This window comes from Paramisgurnus dabryanus, chromosome 16 (assembly GCF_030506205.2).
Source record: "Paramisgurnus dabryanus chromosome 16, PD_genome_1.1, whole genome shotgun sequence".
NCBI classification, from domain to species: Eukaryota; Metazoa; Chordata; class Actinopteri; order Cypriniformes; family Cobitidae; genus Paramisgurnus; species Paramisgurnus dabryanus.
This window is the reverse complement of record NC_133352.1, coordinates 20,415,183-20,440,460: the sequence shown is the minus strand read 5'-3', so window position 1 is coordinate 20,440,460 and position 25,278 is coordinate 20,415,183. Positions and strand designations below refer to the sequence as shown.

Sequence of the window (25,278 nt, the reverse complement as noted above, 5' to 3'; positions counted from 1 at the left end):
TTATAAAAAGTACCAAAAAGATGGTTCAATTTAATAAAGTAAGTTCCCTGGGTGTCTTTAAATTTTGAGTTAATTAAACTTAAAAATATTAGTTGACACCAATTTTTTGTAAAATTTTTAATTAACTTAAATATTAAGGCAACCAGGTTACTTTTTAAATTTAACCAACAAATCTTTTATTACAGTGTAGCATAAAAAAAGTAAAAAATTCTCTAAAAATTGCTGCCTTATTTTAAAGCTATAGCGTTGGGTCAAAAAGGGGACAAACCCAGCCGTTGGGTTAAATTAACCCCGAAAATTTATATTTAACCCAACAATGGATTAAAACAACCAAGCATTTTGGGTTGAAACAACCCAGCATACACTCTAAAAAACAAACGGTGCTATATAGCACCAAAACAGTTGCTTTGGATCGTAACGATAGAAGAACCATTTTTAGTGCCATATAGCACCGGTGAAGAACCAGTGAAGCACCAGTGAAGCACCAGTGAAGCACCTGTGTAGAACCATATAGTGCTATGTAGAACCATATGTGGTGCTATATGGCCCCTATATGGTTCTACACTGGTGCTTCACTGGTGCTTCACTGGTGCTTCACTGGTGCTTCACCGGTGCTATATGGCACTAAAATGGTTCTTCTATCGTTACGATCCAAAGCAGTTGTTTTGGTGCTATATAGCACCGTTTGTTTTTTTAGAGTGTATGTTAAATTACAACCATAGACTGTAAAAAAAAATTGGATGACGCGACGTTATAATGAATTCAAGCCAAAAATGTCCGACCATGGTCGCTGCCATGTTACGTAGAAATGTCAGTTTGAAGCCAGGGTATGTGCAGAAGGAATCGTCCGCGGTATCAAACTTCTGTCCAAATGCTCGCATGCCCAATTCAACCACACCAATCATAGCGACATTCCCCGTTTCTATAGCATCAAATTACTAGCTAAAATTATTTATCAAAAAAAAAAAAAACAATTGAAGATATATCAGCGTGTTAAGAACTACCTTAAAGGACCAAAACCATCTTTCGGAAAAGTGTAAATATTTTTTATTTAGAGCCGATTCCCGTTCGATTGCATGGAGAGGGCAGGGTTTATGACTTGTACTGCAGCCAGCCACCAGGGGGCGATCAAAGAGCCAGCGGCTTCAATTTTCACACAGGAAAAGACATAAAAGCCCTAATGAAACTTTGCTATAATTCCAAAATGATCATATTTTTTATTAAATCAACTACACTTACATTTGGGATTCATGAGCAGGTTAAATCAATACACGCATGCAGCTTTGAAAGCAGAGCTAAATATAGACATCATTATCACTACACCACTATTCTTTCATGAACTTTGAGGTGAATGTTAGCTGTATGATTAACTCAGCCAGCTGTGGCACCACTTGTTCACCTGCCCCTGTCACAGCGATTTGGCTGGCTCAGCTGAACCTTCAGACCGGGTCTGCTTAGAATGTCACTGCCATTATCCATCTCATAGATGTGCATTTTAAACCGAATAAACTTTGTATATAGCCTGCGCTGGCCTGTAGATCATCTCTCGCAAACAAATTATCTCTACAGGCTCATGAAAGTGTTTAGGCAGTAACAGTGGTGTGGGGTGACAAAAATATTTAGCCCTGAAAGCCTTGGGCTGGTGACGCCATGTGTGACCTCACCACTTTACCTCTTCGTCATCCCTCAGGTTTTTTAATCCCGGATAGAGCGTTAGGGTGAGCAGTGCTGGTGTAAGCCTGACACGGACACTCCGGGTCACATAACGTTTTCGCGTAGCTCAGTGAAACTGTTTGACATTTGTTCCCCAGCTCTTCCAAAAGCAGCAGCGCTAGTCTGGATTACTGTGAAATTTTCATTCATCCTTTTCTATCTTGTATGCTTGTGTTACATGATAAAACACAGAGATTAACACACATACACACTTTAGACTTTGATGGTGATTGGTTTATGCATTGGCAAGCTAAGAACCTGGGCTTACTAACCGTTGTTTTCTCTGGTGCTTACATTAATAAATGAAATTGTTGTGTTCCCTCCTACATATTTCTCATAGAAGCTATAGCCCTTAATTTAAAGATCGATCGGTTTGAAACACATTTTATGCTTAATTATAAAACTGTAGATTTGACATTGCAAAATAGTTTGGTCTTTGTGCATTTCTCACATTTTTATGGTTTTTGCATTTTGAATCTCTAGTGCACTGTTTGCTGTGACTATACTGTTCAGGGTTAATTTCAGTGGGTAGAGTTCACTTTCCAAGATGTTCTTACATGACAAATAATGTAGTCTGTTTTGCAATATGTTCCGATCTTTTGTGAGGGGGTGTGCCAATTGTTATACAACGGCCTTTTCCAAACACAATACCGAAGATAAAGTTTGTTATTTGTCTTCTAATTTTGTTCCCTTCAGCCCGCTTTATGCTTGTGGCACGAGCTTAATTGTGTGCAGGTGCCAGTGTATTGTTTGTATAGTTAGCTCTATTTTTGCTAAAGTCCGCAATAAGAGATGATGCATTGTTGATGAGGATGATAAGAAAGACATTTTAAATTTAAGCACTATTTTGTTAGCCCTTTCTCAGATGTGCAAAGCCAAAATGGGTGGACACAACCGGCACCTCTGTAGTTTAAGTCACTACAGGGCAATGCTTTTGGTAAGAAGTCCAATAGGTTAACAGTTAAAAGTTTAACAAAAATCATTTTATACATTTTTAAACTTTTTTTCTCACAATGAATGTTGCCAGATCTTGTTCGAAGTCCTATTTTTTGCAAATAAAACAAAAATGTCACTTACCCTCACCCACATCTTCCAACTACATTAACGTCCCAAGTGTCATTTTAGGTAAAAAAAAGGACAAATAATATGGACAATAATAAATGTGACATGGTAACACTGGTTGAAGAGTGTGCTTAAAATATTACCTTGTGTGTTTAAAGGTATAGCGGAAGATTTTCACGAATTTTTGAAAAGAACCGCCCCTCCACTTTTAAAAAAAAGTGCACAAAAACAAGACTCTACCTGCTCCCAAGAGGGAACGACTATTATCGTGTGCACGAGAGAGTATGCACGAGTCTTGTTCTCTTCGCTCTGTTTACAAGTGGTTACCAACATGGCTCATACTGTACATTTAGATGTTTACAGTGTCTGCACGGTTCGTGACTTGTGCCAGGGCTAGCATTGCTAGTCATGGCTCAAATCAACTTTTACTATTAGTGCTTTTAAATGGATTTCTCTAAATAGCATGCCAAACTTTACCTGTCGAGTAGAAACTTCGCGTGGGAAGCCCAACCTGTGTGAAATATTCTCCCAAAAACACTCTGGTCTTGTTTCTTTTGTCAGAGGCCTTTCTCTTCTTGTCATACAATTCATAAACACTTTTTCTCTTGCGACCCATCAGACATTTTGAAAAAATACGGTGAGAACGCGAGCTTCAATGAACGGCTGAAACCATAGCTCACTACACATATACACCTGAACATGCACAGAAAGCGAACATCGGGACGAGCACCTACGATGGCCTTTCGTAAACATATAATCAGAATGATTGACAACTGGGATGACCAATAGTCTTGATGATCCAGCCGGAAAAAGAAAATCTTCCGCTATACCTTTAATTGAAAAAAGTATCCATAAGGTGATATCAGGGTGACGTAAAGGGTAAATGTTTATTTGTGGGTAAATTATTCTTATTAAAGATTTACATTTAAGACGGTTCTACACTGTAAAAAACAACCTATAGAATTTACTCAAAAAAATTGTTGTAACAATTTGCACTCACTTTGTTTGAGTAAATTATATCCTATATATTTGATTAAAAAGTACCTACATTTAATTACTATGATAAAGTAAAAAAAATTAGGTAAGGTCTACCTATTTTTTCATAACTAATTACTTATAAAAAAATGAATAACATTAACCCTATTGGTATTAAGGCACAGATCTATTAAATTATTATTAATAATGATAAGCCATTAAGAAACATTACATATAACTTATTCAGAGAGGGTTGAATAAGAAAATAGTCATGCACAAGATTGCATAAATTGCTTGCTTTATTGACCAAATAACATTCTGTAAACATTTAAAACTAATTATTGGACGTATAATAACCCCAATACATTTCAAGTGAAATACAACATATCATAGTTTTACATAAAGCTTCTTGAACATATTATTTCATAAAACAAAATAAACCAAGGCTTCATGAGATGTTAAAAAACCATTAAAAGCAAGATCCCTAAATACTGTTCTTCACGTTATCATTAGAAAATTAAAGAAGACAATAATATGAGAGGAAAAACTGATCTCATTTACCTCAGTAGACTAACATGCTATATCGATACAAACAAACATTTCAACTTCATTTAAAACTTATTAAGTGCAAAAATACAACTTCATATTATGCTATAACTCACAGTACACGTGCATAAAACATTGAACACTAACAAGAAGTACTTACATTCAATTTTAAGTGATTCAACTTCATATACAAGTCTCATATATAACATATGAACTCCGAAATACTTTTTTGAACAGACATTAAAAAGCGAAAGGCAACGTTAAGTATATATCCGTAAATGATAATAATAATAATAATAATAAAATGGCTTCATAAATGGATCCCTTAAAACAAAACTCAATATATTAACAGATAAATGCAAGAAAACTTTTACAGTAATTATCTAGCATCGACAGCTTTACCGTTGTTTGTTTGTCTGCTCGACGCCCTCCCGTCTGTATCGTAGGCCTACATCAACCGTCCGCTGCTCTCTCTCGTCACGTGGCTTGCTCAAGTTCAACCACTCATATTGAGCAGCTCCGCTGTTCACGAGATTCAGACATGTAAATAATAATAATGGAAGTTAATATTTTAATCATAAATATGGATATTTATTCGTATTCGCAGGTGCAAGAACTGGGCGATGTTTCATTCAAAGCTAACCTGACTGACATATTCTAACCTATCAATCTGTCAACAACAGAGACAGAGAAGCACGCAAATGACTAAACTTCTGGTAGATTTTACAGTTAACCAACTTAACATTTCCATTCATGATGATATCAACAAGTTAAATAAAAACTTACCTGTCAACAAACAGCAGTTCTCCCGCCGATATGATATGAAAAAATGGTGACTCGAGTCCCGCCTGGATGTTGATTCATGCGCACTTTGCGGTGCTAAGGCCAATATTTTGGGGTATATGTTACTTATTTTTTTAGTATTGCAGTTATTACTGTTAAAAATTGGATAGTGAAGGTAGAATATACCCATTATTTTTTATTTTACTTGCTAGCTTATATACTTAATTAAATTATAACTAATTTTCATGGGTTAAATTTAACACCCTCCAGAGTAATTTTTTACAGTGTAGAGGATTTTAGGTTTCTTGTCATTTCCTGTCATTTTTAGATGAACTAATCAGGAACTCAGTCAGTATATGAATTAAATGAGTCAGTAAATGAAGTCTTTCATTAGACTGAATCATAATGAGTAGACAACTCACATCCTGATTTTCTATAGTGTTTACACAAAATGGTGGCTGATGCTCATGCACACTCCCAAGTAAGCACCCACAAATAAGCAATGCACTGATCTGGCAAGCATAGGCGTGATAATGTTGCATATGTAGGAAAATCATAAGCTATATTTAAAGGAATATTCAAGAAAATTAATTGTTAAAAATGTTTTTTTTTTACTATTTTCATAAAACTTTCTTCAGTGAAATGCTGAAAGAGTTACATTACTACAAAATTGCCAAGCTGCTCAGAATTGTCAAGGCAATGAATAATGCTATACATTTCAGTCTGTTTATCATTCAAACTGTGGACTTTATAATAATTTTTCGTAGCTTGAAGCTGGGTTCTCATGACAATATTAAAATTTTTGGCTGAACTAAGCCCAACCCAGCATGCATAAGTTCATGAAAGCGTTACTGCTAAACTCTCACTTCATGACTGAAGACCTACAGTAGCTGTACCTGAGTGCTTTCTGCACATGTTACAATGTCATGATGAAGAAAGTGTGAAGTGAAAATAGAGCTGGTGAAGTAGGAAATGCTTTTAGATATGTTCTTGTAACTCAAATTGACTTTTCAAGTCTTTACTAGCTAAGTGAGACAGAAATAATTTGGAAGGTGCATTGAAAAAAGCATTCACAGTACATACAATAGTATGTACCTATACATCTGTGGCAATGGTGCCTAGAATAAGATCTTTGAAAGCATCATTGCATGTTGTGTACATTTATCAGTCAAACCGAGCTTAAAATGTGTGCTACAGTACAAGTCAATTCAAAGTTGTACTTGTATATAACTTGGATATGTACTTAAGTCTTATTTAAGACACCTGTTCCTTTAATGATATTTGGATATTTTACTGGAAAATGACTGGAATATTAAAAAACACTGTTTAAAGGGATAGTTCACCCAAAAATGAAAATTGTGTCATCATTTTCTCATCCTCATGTTGTAATAAACATTCCCTGATGAACACAAAAGAAGATATCTTGATGAATGATAGTAAGCACAAAGCTGATTGTATCCATTGACTTCCATAATATTTGTTTCCCTGCTATGGAAGTCAATGGTTACAATCAGTTTAGACCAACATTAGGATGAGAAAATGATGACAGCATTTTCATTTTTGGGTAATCTGTCACTTTAGTTCATGTAATGAAAATAATGTATTGCATTAGTTAAGGTCTAAAGTCACCCATGGTTACCCAGCGGCCCTGTCAGCATCACCTCACAGCAGATCAATTGCATCAATATTCACAATCACAAGGTTTGCACATTAAAGGCCATGAATGACAGCTGGTCTACCTCCTTAGTTCATCCATATACTGTATGTTCTGTTATGGGCATGGGCTCCTTTATAAATATGCGCTTAAAGGCGGAGTCCACGATGTTTGAAAGCCAGTGTTGATATTTGAAATCGCCTAAACAAACACGCCCCTACCCCAATAGAATCTGGACATTCCGTTGATAGACCCGCCCCACACATACGCAACCCGGCATTTGATTTGATTTGATTGGCTATAAGTGTGTTTTGGTAGTCGGCCCGTCTCCTTTTCCAAACCGTTTTTCAAACATCGTGGACTCCGCCTTTAAATAAGAGAATATTTATACATTGTTTCCATTTGTTATACAGTCGCACTCAAATGCATTATTAAAGAACATGAAAATTTGCACGTGCCCTGGGAGGAAACAAAAGTGGTGCCGTATCCCCTTTAAAGGAAGACCACAGACAGTCTGTCTATAATCTTCACACCTCCAGTCCCATTTTCACTTTCCTAATACGTCACCACACAACATGGTGACGATGTACCATGCTCAGATGAGACCATAGCATGCTTTTACTGTCTTCATAATAGCATGTGTGTGTTGTGTGTGTGTGTGTACATACGTGTGAGCCGCTAGCCTCACACACTAAGGTAATGTGCATCTCTTCATCTCACAGGCAAACCCTCCCCCCATCATTGTGAACGCAGACTCACTGGATGCAGGCCCTTATGTAAGTATATGCTCTATGATCTCGGCACTTCCAGTAGCGCCTGCCCGCCTGACTGCCTGCCTGCCACGTGGAGTTGTCCTGCACAGCCCGGCCAAACCTTTCCTAATGTACATCTGATAACCATGCAAATATGCATCGGCTTAAATGACAGCAGATGTGGGCTGTTGAGGTTAAGTGATTATTGCTGGGTGATTTAGTTATCATAATGAATAGACTTTATCAGGCGTGTGTTTTACATGATTCATGCCTTTACATTTTATTGCTTACATTTATTACATTAATAATGCCTGTTATGACTTGTATATTTCATTGGCATTTCGTAAAGGTGTAAAGTGACGTTTATTATTTTACAAGTAATAAATTATTCAACTATATGTAACTGTTTTCTGTTACAGGTGAATGGGAGCGATGGCATGTTTAAATACGAAGAAATAATTTTGGAGAGGGTAACTACCATTTAACTTCTTTCTTTCCCTTAAACAAGAACTTTATGATTAAGAGTTATACTTAAACCTAAATGTATTCCTGTTTATTTTGACTATTATGTTGTAAAATTTGGCAATATTCTCCTCAACCAATTGTACCTGTGTGGACCTGGCCACTAGATGGCAGTGAATGTTGCTGGAATTGAACATTTAAGCAACATTTATTATAGTGTTTTTTTTTTCAGTTTGATGTTGGTACGTTTGTTCACTACCACAGAGTAAATACTTTTATAAATATTAATGGGTATTTTAATTACATAAATTATAATACTCAATGATGACCAGTAAATTTAAATTGCCGAAATAAAGGTGTAACAGAGTTCATGGGAGACTTATATATTTCTAAATCACAGGCACTGAATGCCAGGGATTGCAATTTATATAAGTAAAGATGCCTTTTAGTGTAACTGCTTTTATGTAGCTCAACAGGTAGAGCATGGCGCTAGCAATGTCAAGGTCATCGGTTCGATTTCCAAACAGTTTGTGCAGATGTTAGTGTTCCTATTCACATGCAGTGGCGGTTGGTGACTTCTTTTTTCGAGGTCACTTGATGCATGTATGTAGCCCGTCATGTGTGTGGTTCGTAATTTCAAAATATGTGTTTTGCGCGATCCTGTGTGCATCACGTGTCAAAATAAGTGCCTGCTGCAGATGCGTCTAAAGGGTTTATGATAAAAGAGACGCTTGCGTTTGCCAGATACTCGCAAAATGTGTTTAATCAGAGTTTGTTAAGGGAGTGTCTTGCGTGTATTTTGTGAACATGAGCGTCTCTTTTATTATAAATGGTTTTGACGCATGTGCAGCAGGCACTAATTTTGACAAAATACAAGATGCACATGGTTTACATGACGCAACATACACATATTTTGAAAACGCAAGCAACACACATGACACAAACACTTTTTTGAATTAGCGCCCCCTCGGTTGAGCAGTCACGAGCCGCCACTATTCACATGGACAGTATTTTCTACATACAGTAGTTCACAGTCACAGATTTTACATTGCAAGGACTTTTATTACTTGACGTTTGTTTAATGCAAGTGAATCTAAATTTGACTGCACAGGCCATTCATTAAACAGCAGTGGATGTTGGATTTGGGTGCATCTCTGAGCTTTCAACATAATTGCAGGGCTGTTCTCTAAGTGCCATTTCTGCACACTGAAGCCTAAATAAACTGTGTTAAGATCACATGTTAAAAGGTCTGGAGTGGGAGAGGCTCGCTGGGACGTCTTAGCTCCACTCTGTTCTAATTTGCTACGATTGTCGCTAATTAATTATAGAAAATAATAAAGTGAAGTCTTTTCTCAGCTGTCGGTTTTCGGGCCTGCCTTTCTGATTGTGACTGTCAGATGGACCAGACGGTCTCAGTTCTTTGGCATTGAAATGGAAACAGCTGCATGAAATGTGATGAAATAGGCAGGAAATAGGCAGTTGGGATAGATAAGGTTTTTGCATTTTTAAAATAGGCACCACATATATACCCTAAGAGCATCAGTCTTTTGTACTTTAACCCTAGATTTGTCTGTCTTATTGACTGACAAAGTATTTGTGTGGTAGAAAAAGCCAATACCAAAATAAACATGCAGAATATATAAAACAAATTACAGCTAAACTACGAATCTGTCTCTTTTAGACTTTATTGTGCTACGTTTCAACTTCTTTTTAAATGATATTGTGTGCAATATGCATTTATATACAGTACTGTGCAAAAGTCTTAGGCCACCATCACCAGCTTGTCACCAGGACCCACCAAAATATTTTTTTAGTAGAAAAAATACATTTAAAAATATAAAAAGAAATTTGTTCTCTTTTAGAAGAAAGTAGTTTTTATTTTCAATGTCATTGTATGAATTAAATTTACATTTAATTGCAATCCCAAAATACCTTATATATAAACCATTGTCATAAATGGGATAAAACTGTTTTTGTGTCATTCACTATAACAACCAAGTGACTTTGCATGACCCACTTGATCTCACTGTGCAACCCACTAGTGGGTCCCAACCCACAGTTTGAAAACCCCTGCATTAGGTGATTATATATATAACTGCATTAATAATATTCTGCTGATGTATGTCATCAATAGGGAAATTCTGGCCTTGGGTTCAGCATTGCTGGAGGTATGGATAATCCACACATTCCTGATGATCCAGGAATTTTTATCACCAAGATCATTCCTGGAGGTGCTGCTGCCATGGACGGGAGACTAGGGTGAGTATCCGTGATCAGGTGCATTTAAATAGGGCTTTGTGCTACTGTATGTGTCTGTATATATGCAATGCAATGTAATTTTATTCTTTTGAATGATCTCTGCTCTTCTTTTGTCTCAGGGTAAATGACTGTGTTCTGCGGGTGAACGATGTGGATGTATCTGAGGTTGTGCACAGTAAGGCAGTAGAGGCTTTAAAGGAGGCCGGTCCAGTGGTTAGACTGCTGGTACGCAGGAGACAGGCTCCTCCCGAGTCCATTTTGGAAGTCAACTTACTCAAAGGGCCTAAAGGTTAGAAGAACGAGACATGCACACCTTCACATATACTGTATCTCTATTATCTCTATTATATTCAGGTCTGGCTTCTTTTTAACCTGAGTCACTTTTCATGAGCCAAACAGATACCAAACAAAGTCCAATTTAGCTTTGTTTTACTTCCTGGTTGGATTTCAGCTTGTCATTGTATTCATTAACACTGTTTTTACTTTGGTTTCAAGGTCTTGGTTTCAGTATTGCTGGAGGTATAGGAAACCAGCACATCCCAGGTGACAACAGTATCTACATAACAAAGATCATTGAGGGTGGGGCAGCGCAGAAGGATGGACGTCTGCAGACTGGCGATCGACTATTGGCTGTAAGATCTCACCTACGCACATGTACTTGTATACGTCATTATATATACTGATAAACCAGAAATGAGGTCAAAGTCAACCTGGTTGCATGCATGCATATCTTTGCAGTGCATATCTACAGTCTGCGTCTACCACCACAGTCACGGTTGTAGGCTAGTGTGTCATATTAAGGTCTATATATCTCATGTGGGAATGTTTATGGGCCACTGAATGATTGATTTAAACTTGGTACAAACTCAACAAGGAAACAGATGTGATAAAGAGCAGCTTGCATGGCACGAGCGCAAAGCAATTGAGAAGCCTGTGTAATGGTCATAAATGTCATAATAAATACATTAATCATGGCTCCTTTAATTGAAGACATGTAAGGTTTGATCCCAATTTTGATCCCAGGGGTTCCTTCAGAGAGCGATTATACACTTCAAAAGATTGCTCATGGTTTATGTGATAACTGATACCCGTGGTTACTCTGATATGGTACCTCTATAAACTTATATTTAATAAAATACAAGAAAACCTGGACCCTCATATGTTTCAGGACCACTTTATGTCTGTAGTGACTAGATGCCTTCATTGTTTTGTAGTGTGTCAAGTTATGATATCCACCTACATTTGAAGTTCACAAAGGAACTTTCAATGTTCCCCTCCCTCTTGTCCTTCCTTTTGTGACCGGACAGCTGAGAGCAGAATGGGAAGCCATCCGGCCTCCGCTGCGCAGTCGCTTCCTTCCCCCACCTTTAAACGAACTGTCGAAATCTAACACACGCTTTAGGGACAGACGATTGTAACATGCGTGTATGCTTTCACAGGTGAATAACATTATACTTCAGGACGTGCGTCATGAGGAGGCTGTGGCCGCTCTGAAAAATACTTCAGACATGGTCTATCTGAAAGTGGCCAAGCCTGGACCAGTGCATCTCAACGACATGTACGCCCCGCCAGACTATTCCAGCAGTACGTACCTTCTTTTGCTTCTTTCCATCCACCCTGTAATCATGTTAGCTTCAAAACACACATATTTCTCAGGATCTATAAATGCTAAACACTATTGTGCTGCATTGAAGGTGAAAGGGACATTGCAGATGTGCCAATTCAAATAAAACTCGATTTTAACTTTAACCTTGCATAAAAAATATAGTGGTGAAGTGCCTGTGAGGCATCCATGTGAAGTTTTGTAACAGTTCTGTGGTGTAGCAGTGGGGGCTGTTTTCAGACACCCACATTCAGTGCTCCGCTGCTCCCATCACAGCGTCGATCCCTCCCTCCTACTGAGAGTGGAGGCTTTCACACAATCCACCTGCACAAAAACGAAACTGTATTAGTACTTTGCATTTTATAATTAAAACTGATTCATTTTTATGTCGATGTAATTCGATTATTTTGCTCATTATATTTTTGTTCTGTTATATTATATATAACAGGGTTCCCACGGGTCTTTAAAATCCATGAAAGTTTGTGAATCTGGAGAAAAAAATTCAAGGCCCTGGGAAGTTTTTGAAAATATACATACATAGATACAGGTCATTGAAAGTGCTTGAATCTATTATATGCAAGAAGTTTTCTGGAAAAAAAATCCATATTATTCGCTGTGCAGTGTAGGATAATATCATAAAAATTCTAGACTTTTTAATTACAAGTGCTAAACTGTTCGCTTTAAATGCTTATATCTTCTGTATGCGAATGTTGATTCATATCAAAATGCTTTTTTGCATAGTTGTGTTTGACACATAAAAACGTCTCGGGTTACGTATGTAACTGTTGTTCCCTGAGAAGGGAACGAGACGCTGCGTCTCCCTTGCCATACTTTCTGCATCCCTGTAATGGCGTCTTTGGCAATATTTCAGATATCGATATACTTCCTGGCTCCCGCGTCACCCTGTCTTTGTCGTTAAGCCTCACCATTGGTTGAATTTGATATACACATTCAGACGCACTTAACCCTGGAGGCGTCCCCAAAGTGTCACTGCAGTGACGCAGCGCGAGTTCCCTCAAAAGGGAACTGTAACAATGTATCTTAAAAGGTAACACGATGTAACCTTGCTTTCACTTAAAATGTATCCCCACATTTAGTCCTTGAATTGGAGAGTGAAAAGTCCTTGAAAGGTCCTTGAATTTGAAGTTAACTAATAAGGTGTGGGAACCCTGATATAATCCCCTTATCCATGTATTTGTAAAAAGGCGCAGGTTATTATGCCATTTGCAATACAAGACAAGCCAGTCTAAGTTGAAACTGCATGTCATAACCTTCAGACATATTTTAATATGTTCCTTATATTTTGGTTTTGAAAGCTTTTATGCATTAATGACTACACTGAATAGTTAAAAAGTTAAAAGTTCAGATATAATAGATTAAAGGGATTTTTTGCACTTCCATAGTATTTGTTTTTCCTACTGTGGAAGGCAGTGGGTACCGTCAATTGTGTGGTTACAATCATTTATCAAGATAACTTTTTTGTATTCAAAGGGGACACATCATGAAAATCAGACTTTTCCACTGTTTAAGTGCTATTATTGGATTCCAAGTGCTTCTGTCAACTTAGAAAAACCTGAAACCTGAAAAAGATCAACCCATTAACTTAGTTTTGGTAAACCATTCTCTGTAAGCATGTGAAAAAATAAGCCATTGAAATTTGGCTCCCCTTGTGATGTCAGAAGGGGATAATACCGCCCCTTAATCTGCACTATCCAACAGCAGCACTGCCATTAAGTGCAGAGATCAGCTCATTTGCATTTAAAAGTACACACCTAAACAGCACATTTTTGATCACACCTACAAAGTGGCAATTTTAACATCCTAAAATAAATAATCTATATGGTATTTTGAGCTAAAACTTCACATATATATACTCTGGGTACACCAAATGTTTATTTAACATCTTAAAAAAATCTTGTAAAATGTCCCCTTTAAATAAAAAGAAACCTCATGCAGGTTTAAACGACATGAGGGTGAGTAAATGATGACATAATTTTCATTTTTGTGTGAACTATCCCAAAAACCCTATAATATACTGTATAATAGTATGGCACATGTATAATGTTTCTATTTCCTATTTAAATGACTTTCCAACTAATGAGAGTTTGTTTAAATCCTTAAACAAATAGCTTGTGCTCATTTTACACACATTTGCCATACCAACAACCTCTGCTCATAAGATATGAATTAGTTGCTGTAGCTACGTGGTGAAATCATCTGCCTTTTTCCCTCTACTGGTCTCGGCCTCCCTCCAGCCTTCCCCACCATGGTAGACAACCACGTCGGCCACAACTCCAGCATGACTTATATGGGAGGCATGGAGGCTAAACCAGTGTACCAGCCGCCCCAGGTCACCCCGTCAAGGTACTCCCCAGTCCCACGCCACATGCTGGGGGAGGAAGACTTCACCAGGTCAGAGTCATGTATTTACTCATCTGTTCACTCACTATCACTCACTAAACTCCCTCACTACAGGTTTCCCACGGTATCTGGAAAATCATGAAATTTTCTGATTGTAAAAAAAATCAGGAAATTGTGATTTTTTTTTTAGGTTATAAAATGTTATGGAAGCCAACAAAATTAGAATTCTCTTATATGTTTTATGACATTTAGTCATTTAGTCCTTATTTAGTATTTGAACATCATTAGTGTGGGAATCCTGTCATTCACTTAAATGTCACTTTTTAAACACAGCCATGCACAAATGCATGTTTATATTTAGTTAGTATTTGATTAAAAGTATATATTATATTCCTACAATCTCTTCTACAGTTCTTCAGCTTAGTTGTTTAATTTCTTTTTGGCGATACTGGTCTCATTCGATGATGTAACTGCAAAGACAGAACCAATAAAAATGGTTTTAAGTAGGTGTCGAGTGTGGGCTGAAGAACGTCTATGAGGTGTGCAATGCCTCTCTGTAGTGGTGTGTTTGTGAACATTGCTTAAAACGAAACATGACTGGGTGAATAAAGTCTTTACGAGCCCTACGCAGCCAACACTTTGGATAAGAGATGCTTTTGGCATGGGGTCAAATGTTATTAAGTTACAGTCTTTCTCAAATTGCCACTGTTGCCTGGACATGAGATCGGTTTCACCTCACAGAGCATGGACTCCCCGGAGCCAATGAGTCAGCCAGGCCCCGGAGCCGACTCGTCCCCCTCTCTTGCCATCCGGCTGAATGCATCCTCACCCCTGCATGTGTGTGTGTTTGTCTGTGTGCACGTGTGGCTTTTGTGTCTTCATATGTCTCTGTGTGTCTCTGAAGCTGCCCCATTTACTGTCTGATTTCTGTACCCCCAATAGGGCCGAGCCCATTTACAGTGCCATCCACAAACCTCATGGGGACACCAGCCCTCCCTCCCCCCATCTGTGCAGCAGGGGGTCTGGGGATGTGGGCAGCAGCCCCGCCCCGCCTGCTCTGTGTCAAAGCCTGGTCCCGTACACCGGCAGGTACTAACCACTGCTTCTCGCTCTGCCTGGTTTAGCTTAGCCTAGCCTAACCTAACCTAGCTAACCTGACAGAACCCCCCTGCAAGGCCACCGTCCCTCCACCTCACCACAAGGTGAGGCGTCCTGCCTCCAGTCATTTACCCCTCTGCAATGTGTGCCTATAGAAATACTAAAGAAGATGTGGCACACATTGCTAGTTTGGGTAGGGTTCAGTGTGTGCTATGAGTTTTTAGTTATACTCAGTGGAGTCAGATATAAATAAGAGCTTTAAATTGTCACTATGCTGGATCCTAACCTCATCTACCCCCCATTCTGCACCTATGTTTAATCTCAGACAGTATGCGAGTTTAAACCTAAGCCTTCATTCTTTATTAGCCCATGTAATGTCCTGTTGTGTGTGCTTTCTGAAATAGTCTTAATGTGACTGGCTGCCTGGGTATTGTCCATGTACCATTGTTATGTACCACTGTGCATCAGTGCTGTTTTTTGTTAGTCATTGTGCCTATGTTATGGGCCCTGTTTGTATCATTAGTGGTGCTTGCTAAAGTTGTATTATTAATGTTATAAATTGAGGTGGGACTCTTTAGTGACCACACTATCGTAGACATGTAGGCCTGGTTTCACAGACAAGGATTAGCTAAAGCCAGGACAAGGCCTTAGTTAAACTAAAGGGGGTCGCACACCGGACGCCCAGCTCAGCGGAGCGCCGCTGTTCTAACAAAAATGGAACACATTGTTTTCTATGAGTATACGCACACCGGCGCTAACAGGTGGCGCCTTCCGTGGCGTCCAGCTTTGACTCAGGAAGTTGCTCAAATCCCTGTCACGCCACAGAGCGTGACTCACATAGTTTAACATTAAATAACATCATATTTGTCCCCAATCATTAACAATTAACATTGACTGCTATTGTATATTTCGTATTTTGAAGTAGACGCTATCTGACTAAGCTCGCGCTATTTAATGTGCACTTCCGGTGTACGATACCTCAGGGTTTTCCTAGACGCAACTCTGCGCGTCCGGTGTGCAACCCCCTTAAGATGTTTAAGCATCTATTATAAGATTTTACTGGTGTGTATCTTGAAACAAATCAATGGCAATTTTCAGTTGAGAAAGTTAAGTCTTGTCTGTGAAACGGGGGTTAGAATTAGTTTTCAGAACGACGTTTGAGTTACATTTTTGTGAAAATTGAGTAACAATATCACCCTACGTCTGTGATTTGATGTCATTTTCTCAAACCTCCGATGGGAAAACGAATCCCGTCCAAATGAGGATTTAGGGTGCATTCCTAATAATGGTGAACATGTATGGGCTGTATGGTTCTATATAGAACCTTTAACACCTGAAGAACCTTTCGATTTCACAAAAGGGTCTTTGTAGTGGAAAAAGATTCTCTGATCTATTAAAGCTTAAAGGGACACTCTACGTTTTTGAAAATATGCTTTTTTCCAGCTCCCCTAGAGCTAAACATTTGATTCTTACCTTTTTGGAATCCATTCAGCTGATCTCCGGGTCTGGCGGTACTACTTAACATGGCTGCAGGAGGCGCAATGATATTACGCAGCAGCCCAAAATAATCTTTATTATCTTTCAATAGCAGGGGACTATTTTCGGGCACTGCGTAATATCATTGAACCTCCTGCAGCCATGTTATGGCAGCAAAGTCCTTGATTATTATGCCAGAATGAGAGTATAGTTCCTAGCCATATCTGCCTAAAAAATTGCAACTTTTAATTTTCTGTTGGTCTTAGTACACGATGTAACTACAGAAGAGTCAAGTTTTAAATAGGAACAATATCGAAACTCTTTGGTTATTTTTTAGCACGATGCTAATGGTCTAATCAGATTCAATGGATTACGCTTAGCTATGCTGAAAGTGGTACCGCCAGAACTGGAGATCGGCTGAAAGGATTCCAAAACGGTAAAAATCAAATGTTTAACTCTAGGGGAGCTTGAAAATTTGCATATTTTCAAAAAAAGTGGAGCGTCCCTTTAAGAACTATATATTTTTTAAAACCTTTGGTCGATTGCTTCTTTGGAGAACCCAAATGGTTCTTCTATTGCACCACTGTGAATAACCTATGTAGCACCTTTATTTTAGGAATGTGGGCTGTGTGGAACACCTGATCAATCACATATCAATGTTTTTAAAACCACTGAATACTTTAGCAACCACAAAGCTATATCCCAACATTGGGAATGTTTGAACATGCAAGCCCCACTAAGATTGTCTGTGAAAAATGAACACATTTACACATAGATACTATTCGTTTTATCTGTATAATTATTTCATAGCGAACAACATTTTGTTGCTTTGAAGGATGGCACAATATGAAATCTCATATTTTTTATATTCTACAAACAGAACCATGTGCTTTCTTGGTTATGTCTATGTCTACTTCCAACTAGGTGACTACACTGTTTATATGTCTATCTTTGACTTTGATTATGCTCTAAGCTTTATAGGTTTCTATGATTATCACTTTAAATATACTTTTGTATAGTATCATTTACCGGTTACAAAGACTGTAGTGGTCATGTAAGGATTTATTATCCTGCACACACTCAAATGAACACTCATTGAATCTCTGGAATGTTTTGGCTTCTGTAGCAGATATGTAAATATAAACAGTACAGTCTGCTCTTACCATAAATGTATTGGGAAGTGAGAGGCTTATTCTGCAGTTGGACTACAAATGAGTAGTGGCGCACATTCCTGAAACTGTCATGATTCATTTGAACGGGGGAAAGCAGGCCATAGACACACACAAACGGTGCCCATCACACACAGATACAGTTAGACAGTCTGTCATAATGTGCTGACGTGAACACACGCTATCTCTGACACAAATGTACAGTACGATCCACAGTATTTGCATCCATATATATAAGCATACACGACAGTTCACTTCTGGAAGTCTGTGTGTGATAGGAGACTAATGGCGCTTTTCCATTGCATAGTACCCCACGGGTTGGGTCAGGTCAGCTTATAGGGGCATTTCCACTGGATAACCAATACTTTTTTAGTATGACCTCAGTTGGGGTTCCAAGCCAGCTGAGCTGATACTGAAACGTGACGTAAAAACACTGTAGATTACTGATTGGTCTAAGAAAATCGTCACTATCAGCGTCATTGCTAAAGATTAGCTTTACCTTCGTGCTTGCGCTGTCTTGAGCAAACCTGTTGTCATCTTTGACAAATAAGTTAATGTTTTGGAAACACTGCATACCAACGATGCTCGCTCCCACTTTTTGTATGATGTCACAGCAGTAGGCAGCACAAATATAATGGCACGCCTACAATCCCTCCCACTCTAAAGTGGTACTAAACTCAATGAAAAAGCTAGCTGAGCCAAAGTGAGGTGAGCTGATGCCACCTGACCCGTGGGGTACTATGCAATGAAAAAACGCCATAAGATTGCCCATCTGTGCTTTCCCCACATTAGTGTGGCGGTCACAAACACATTTAAATCCCTCCATCTGACCCAATACACACTAAACAGCCCTCTGGCTTCTCTAGCAGCTGAATATATCACAGAGGCTCAGAGATCTCCTACCCACCCTCAGATCGCCCATAATGATGAATGGCCGCCAGTCTAACAGTCTAATGACAATCTGCTCACAGACACACATTGACACACTTACAAACCCGAACAGACATGTTCATGTGTTCACACTCACGTTTCAAATTTCAAAAGATTTAGCCGATTTGCGAGTGCAGCTTCTGTTTGCTTATGGTTCTTAATAATGGCTCCCTTGCATGACTCATGATGTTTGTTTTTCCATTCAGCGCATTACATCATTTGGTGAGACTTAATGTAATTCATGGTAAACGCAGCCACATTCACCGTTCTAGAGCCAATTTCAAACCTAATACCCTGTAATGCAGTTTGCAACTTTCAGGGTGCAGGAGTTCTGGCTCCTTTGTATTTCAAAATGTAAATCTAAATATAAGCCATATTGCTCTTTTGACTACTTTACCTTGTGTATGTACTGTAACAGACAGAATGAAGTCATGTTTGATTTAGGGTTACATTAGCTTTAGGCAGTTACATACCTGATTGTAAACTGTTGACACGTTCGGTTTATTCTTAGCTGCTGCGATAGTCCAGAAATATCTTGAACGTCCCTTGGCATAAAGTCAAATGAGAAGCCGTTTGCTCTGAGAAAGATGGTGATGGTATTCACCCAGAGTTTAAAATCCAATTCAGACAAAAGATGAAGGATATGCCCACAGTAGCCATGAGCTTGTGATCCAACAAGAGAGAATGTGTTTTCCAGGAGGAATTATATCCCTACATGTTTCCAAAGAGAAGTATCCACTAATAATCATCCAACCAGAGCCAATTATTTGTAGCGGAACGAGGAGCAGACAAGATGCACTGGGGCATTGCAACCCTGTAAACCTCTGAGCCTTGTTGGCAGACTGGAAGGAGGTCAGAAAATTTCAGACAGGATGAGTGTGAGAACGCACACTAAAGAGGCTATAAAAAGAAGCACAATAATAAACACTTTATTAACAGAAATAAGTTAATTGAAATGTCACATTCTTAGTTTCGAGTCAGTATCAACTTTGTTAGGCATAGTTAAAAAGCAGATGGGATGTCTTATCTGGAAGTTCAGTGACAGTGTTATATAAATGCAGACTACGGAGCTACTCCCTGAGAAAACTTTATTTTATGGGTTGCAACGGGGATCTTCAACAATTTTCATGACATGTACCTCTTTGTAAATAGAGAAATCATGCATCAAGAACCTCTTAAGCCCTTTTCACACAACGATTACGGAAAATACACGGAAAATGCATCTCTGGATTTGTCCGGGATCGTTTGATTTTGGTTTGTTCACACTGCGGATGATTTTCCGAAATCCGTGGGTACATTCACCCACATACCATAAAGATCCTGTAAAGACTTGACGTATTTAAAGTCCTATACTTGGTTGTTTATTTATGCAGCGTCTAAAGTTTGCGTATTATCTCTTGAGAAACCACGCAGGTTCATTTTTGTTTATTAAAAGATCATAAAGGAGTGCGTGATGCGCTGTTTTGTATATTGGTAAACGTTCTTTGCTTCAGTCTAGTTTGCAGACATTTCTCGTCATGAATGTTAATCTGCATTTAAATCCCCTGCGTCAAAGAGCTGAATAATAACTTCTTGTTGCGATGATGTGCGTCCTCACTACGGCCGCCCCTCACAGATTGTTTCTGCCTTTTGTTCACGCAGGACATGTTCTGTAAATGTTACTAGATCCCCTTTATGGGAACAATCTCAGATCATGTTTGTCTTTATACAGAAGGCTCTCTGGCAATTTTACAGAAGTTTTCTGGGATCAAAGTGCTGTGTGAATGGGGTTTTAGAGGCTGTTTACACTTGGCATTAACATCCATTTTAGTCGATCGGATCACAAGTGGACGACGTTAATGCCAGGTGTAAACGGTGTTCAAAACGTTTTGAGGTCGTCCACTTTCGACCACTTTCAACCACATCCAGAGGTAGTCAAAACCACTTTCGATCGGATCGCTTTGGAGTTGCGGAACGCATATGTGGTTGAATGCGTTCGAACAGCCACACGCCACCGCCTTCTCTCCGCCCATTTATCTAATCTGAGGTATTAAACACAAGTTTTATGTTTTTTTTTTTTTTGACTTCTGGCGTGAACATGCGGTGAACAGCGCTATTTTTAGCCTTTCATTGATAAACCTAAAGCGGCTGATCTCCGTAGTTTCGTTTTGAAAGCGTGTGAAAGTTGCACGATCCTATTTTATCAATTGCGCCGAAAATTCTGAGAAAGCTCTTACATACACACGTACAGCATAGAGACTCGCCCACCGTCACACAGACCGCCCCCCCAGAGTTTTCAGGACAGAAGCGATCGAAAGTGGACAAAAGAGAAGGATTTAAATACCAGGTGTAAACGTAATGTGTCTCTCTCGTCCACTTGTGATCCGATCGATGAAAACACAACTTAATACCAAGTGTAAACAGCCTCTTAGACACATTAGGTAAATGTAAGGGTTGGATTTTATGCCTAAACCAATAATAATGTAAAGACAAGCTCAGGTTGCTTTTCAAAGGGCTTGAACAAATGGTTGTTTTGGAGAGCAGAAGAATGTTCATGTGGCTACGTAACAGTTAAGTCTTACACTGTTCCTTCAGGGGTGACTACGTGACAGGCAATGTGGTCCTGTTTCCCATCACTCCCCTACACTTAGAGATTGCACACAAGCTGAATACTTATACAGCCGAGAGTCCAGAGAGAGATACAGAGTCTCGGGATAACACTCTTCCAGAGCCGGGCCCTAGGATAACATACTCCTGTAAACCTGCCGAGTAATTAGCGGCATGAACCATGTTTACTGTGAACATTTCATCTTCCTTGCCAATGATGAAGTCCAGGGTAGAAAGACGAGGTAGGACTAGCTTCAGCCTCATGAACAGGTAAAGTAGATCCAGATAATGGTTTAAGCTGTTCTGTTTGTAGCTGATGCATGGACGATTTATCTTTTTGTAAACCAATATTATATAGCTCTATCATAGGAATGTTTTGCATTGGAGATTTATACCACTACATTAAATTTATGGACTTGGGGCTCTTTGCATGCTCCACAAACAAGGTGCATTTCAATTTGGCTTCGGTTGCTAATATATTTGTTTTATAAATGTACTAGGCATTTTCAAAAAGCACCAAAAGTGCTGTTTTCGGCATCATAAAGCTCTTTCGTGGGCAATCGAGAAGGAATGGCTCGGTTGTGCAGGATTCTAATGAGAAACATGCATTAGAGCACTGCCGAAAATGTGAATACCTAACACTATGTGTGTGTTGCATGCCTAGGAAGTGCTTTTGTGTGTTTTTTGCAGTATGTTTAAAAAGGGTTTTTGATGGCCCCTGAATGCAGTGAAGTCTCGGTAGTGTGCCAACTCTGGATCACTTTTCTGCCTGCAGATGAATCACAGCCACTAAAACAGTACTGCAGCAGAGTGGTCAAGCACGAGGCAGGAATGAGCTTGATGTGTGAATGTGGGTTTGTATGTGCGTGTATGTGTTAACATTCATTTCTGAATTGGATGAGATCTGTGTTGAGAATAAAAGTTTGCCAGTTTAGTCGTGACTACAGCATTGTGCATCTCATGGATCTGTTGTACATTTTCACTCTCTATAAATGAAGCTGTTTGGGACATTTGAAGGAGGAATGACAAAATAAACAATCATTTACCATCTCGCTAGACACATTACTGTTGGTTTACACTCTGCAGGATGAGGAATAGTGGAGAGTTTTCTGGCCAGCTGACAGAACTGTTGCTCGCCTTAAGGCCGAAGTATGGTCTTTTTTATGCATATGTAAGGGTCCACATGGAATTTTCATCATTATAAACGTCAGATTCTTGAAACCCTGCATAGATTGTACTATGCAGCCAAGGTTCGACCATGCGTGTACGTTAGTGTACAGTACACATTAAAATAACAGACTATACTCTGGGCTTTATTTGAGCAGTGCTGTGTTATCTTCATGTTAAAACATCTTAAACTTGTTTTTATATTTATTGAACACTGCGGTTGCATATTCTTATGATGCAGATGTGCCATCAAGAAAACTAGCTGATGAACATGGAAGAGGTTTTGTAAGAAATTGTATTAATTTCAAACAAAAGTAAATGAATAGCCTAATGAAATACTATGAAAAAAGTATAAATATAATATGGGTAAAAATAATACAGTATACTGTTTATTATAATATTAAAAAGGGACAGTTAACCCCGAAAATGACAATTCTGTCATCATTTACTCACCCTCTGGTTATTCCAAACCTGTATACATTCCAGTGTTCAGCTAAACACAAAGGAACGCTTTTTGAGCAATGTTTGTAACCAAACCATTTTTGAGCAAAATTTACCTCCATGGTATCTTTTCCTACTATGGTAGTCAGTGGTGCTCCTGCTTCCTGCTTGATTACAAATATCTTCCTTTGTGTTGAGCAGAACAAATAAATGTATACAGGTTTGTAACATGAGGGTGAGTGAGTGATGACAGAATTTTTTATTTTGGGGTAAACAATCCCTTTAATATAATACAATATTATATAATTATATAATATTATAAATATAACAATATGTACCTGTATTATCATTTATCCTGACAGTGAAATAAACCTGAATTACTGGTCACAACTGAGCCAACAGGAAAAAAATCTTTGTTTCCTTTATTTATTTATTGTGTACAGTAAGCTTTGTGAAACTGTTTTGACGCACTTAAAGGTGCCACAGAATAAAAAAAACTGTATTTACCTAGGCATAGATTAAAGGGACACTCCACATTTTTTGAAAATATCTCCGGGTCTGTCAGTACCACTTTTAGCATAGCTTAGCATAATCCATTGAATCTGATTAGATCATTAGCATCGCGCTAAAAATAACCAAAAAGTTCTGATATTTTTCCTATTTAAAACTTGACTCTTCTGTAGTTACATCCTGCACTAAGTCCAATGGAAAATTAAAAGTTGTGATTTTCTAGGCAGATATAGCTAGGAACTATACTCTCATTCTGGAGTAATAATCAAGGACTTTGCTGCCGTAACATGGCTGCAGGAGGTGCAGTGGCCGAAAATAGTCCCCTGCTATTAAAAGTCAAAAAAAGTGGAGTGTCCCTTTAATAATAAGAGCTCTGAATATGTTAATGACATAGCATTAAACGCTCAAAGTTTCCTCATTTTTATGTAAACCTCGTGCATGCAAAAGACTGCTGGAAAAAAGGCCAATCTCAACATAACACTGATGTCACAGTCGAGATGTACGCCCCAACATTAAATTACACATTAAATGAATTACAAAATTATTAAAATGTTTACTAATGTGAGCTAGTGACATGAGCCTCAGAGCAGAGCAATCAGAGCAGAGCTCAACATTATTATTCATGACCCTTTCAAATACAGCAAAAATAGACCATTATATTCAAATGACAAATCCTAGGGTTGTAAACGGACATGTAAAAAACGTTTCTGGATAATTTTTGCACTTAACAAAGTTACATACCTTCTATGTAAATATCAAAGAACAATTTAACATATTATTTCGATGCATTCTTTGGCACCTTTAAAAACAAACCCCACAAAACTCAAAACCTCCTGATAGGTTAACATACATACAGTATTTCTCTATATACAGCACATATGTTTCTAAGTGTTATTCCCCTCCCTGCTCCCTGCGGTGGCAATCCCAGTCTACGGCGATCCTGACACTGTTTCTGTTTGGCAGGGAGCCACGAAAGATCCTGCTGCACAAGGGTTCCACAGGTTTGGGTTTCAACATTGTTGGAGGTGAGGATGGAGAGGGCATCTTCGTGTCTTTCATCTTGGCTGGAGGGCCAGCTGACCTGAGCGGAGAGCTAAGGAGAGGAGACCGCATTCTGTCGGTTAGTAACTTCCTGTGATGCTCAGGCTTAATATAGTGATAGTCAGACATATTCAATTATCTAACATTTATGTTTATAAGGACTGTAAATGATTCCTTTTTAGATTTTAAATACACATTAAATTTGATTTCATGATTCTACAGTCTGCTCTCTCCTTACATTTGTATGAAGTCTTACAGCTGATGTAACATCATGTGATTTCTGTGAGTGTTGCTTATGGGGGTTGTTGTTTGAATCTGTTGCCATGGTAATTGTCCCAGGTGAATGGAGTAAACCTACGCAATGCTACCCATGAACAGGCTGCTGCTGCGCTGAAGAGAGCTGGACAGACAGTGACCATCATTGCCCAATACAGACCAGAAGGTAAAGGGACTGTTGCATCTCATGATGTTTGTCATTGCCAAATAAATATCTTTATAGAGTAAAATGAATGAGATCTGATGCATGCAGTTTAGCTTTAGGTAAACATGTGAATCAACTAACTTTCAAAAGAGGCATGAAATTACAGCAAACCAGGGGCGGATCTAGAAAATTATTTATGGGGTGGCAAGGGGGTGGCATGAGAACTACAAGGGGTGGCAATGAAGTAAGCGTCCTTGCATGGTTGTCGT

The 25,278-nt window shown here is 38.7% G+C and overlaps 1 protein-coding gene across 5 annotated transcripts in view; it reads left to right on the top strand.

The window, feature by feature from the left end:
• The window catches only part of dlg3 (discs, large homolog 3 (Drosophila)), a 102,786-nt gene that overhangs the window by 54,652 nt on the left and 22,856 nt on the right, over window positions 1–25,278 (top strand). For 2 of the 5 annotated variants that reach the window (XM_065271924.2, XM_073812196.1), the window contains exons 2-10: window positions 7,456–7,509; window positions 7,905–7,955; window positions 10,082–10,206; window positions 10,326–10,495; window positions 10,702–10,838; window positions 11,646–11,790; window positions 14,065–14,221; window positions 24,511–24,667; window positions 24,928–25,030. In XM_065271924.2, the coding sequence (XP_065127996.1) occupies window positions 7,456–7,509; window positions 7,905–7,955; window positions 10,082–10,206; window positions 10,326–10,495; window positions 10,702–10,838; window positions 11,646–11,790; window positions 14,065–14,221; window positions 24,511–24,667; window positions 24,928–25,030 (1,099 nt within the window). Of the gene's footprint in view, window positions 1–7,455; window positions 7,510–7,904; window positions 7,956–10,081; window positions 10,207–10,325; window positions 10,496–10,701; window positions 10,839–11,645; window positions 11,793–14,048; window positions 14,222–15,112; window positions 15,260–24,510; window positions 24,668–24,927; window positions 25,031–25,278 lie in introns of all 5 variants that reach the window. The other 3 variants (XM_073812195.1, XM_065271921.2, XM_065271925.2) reach the window with 3 other exon arrangements.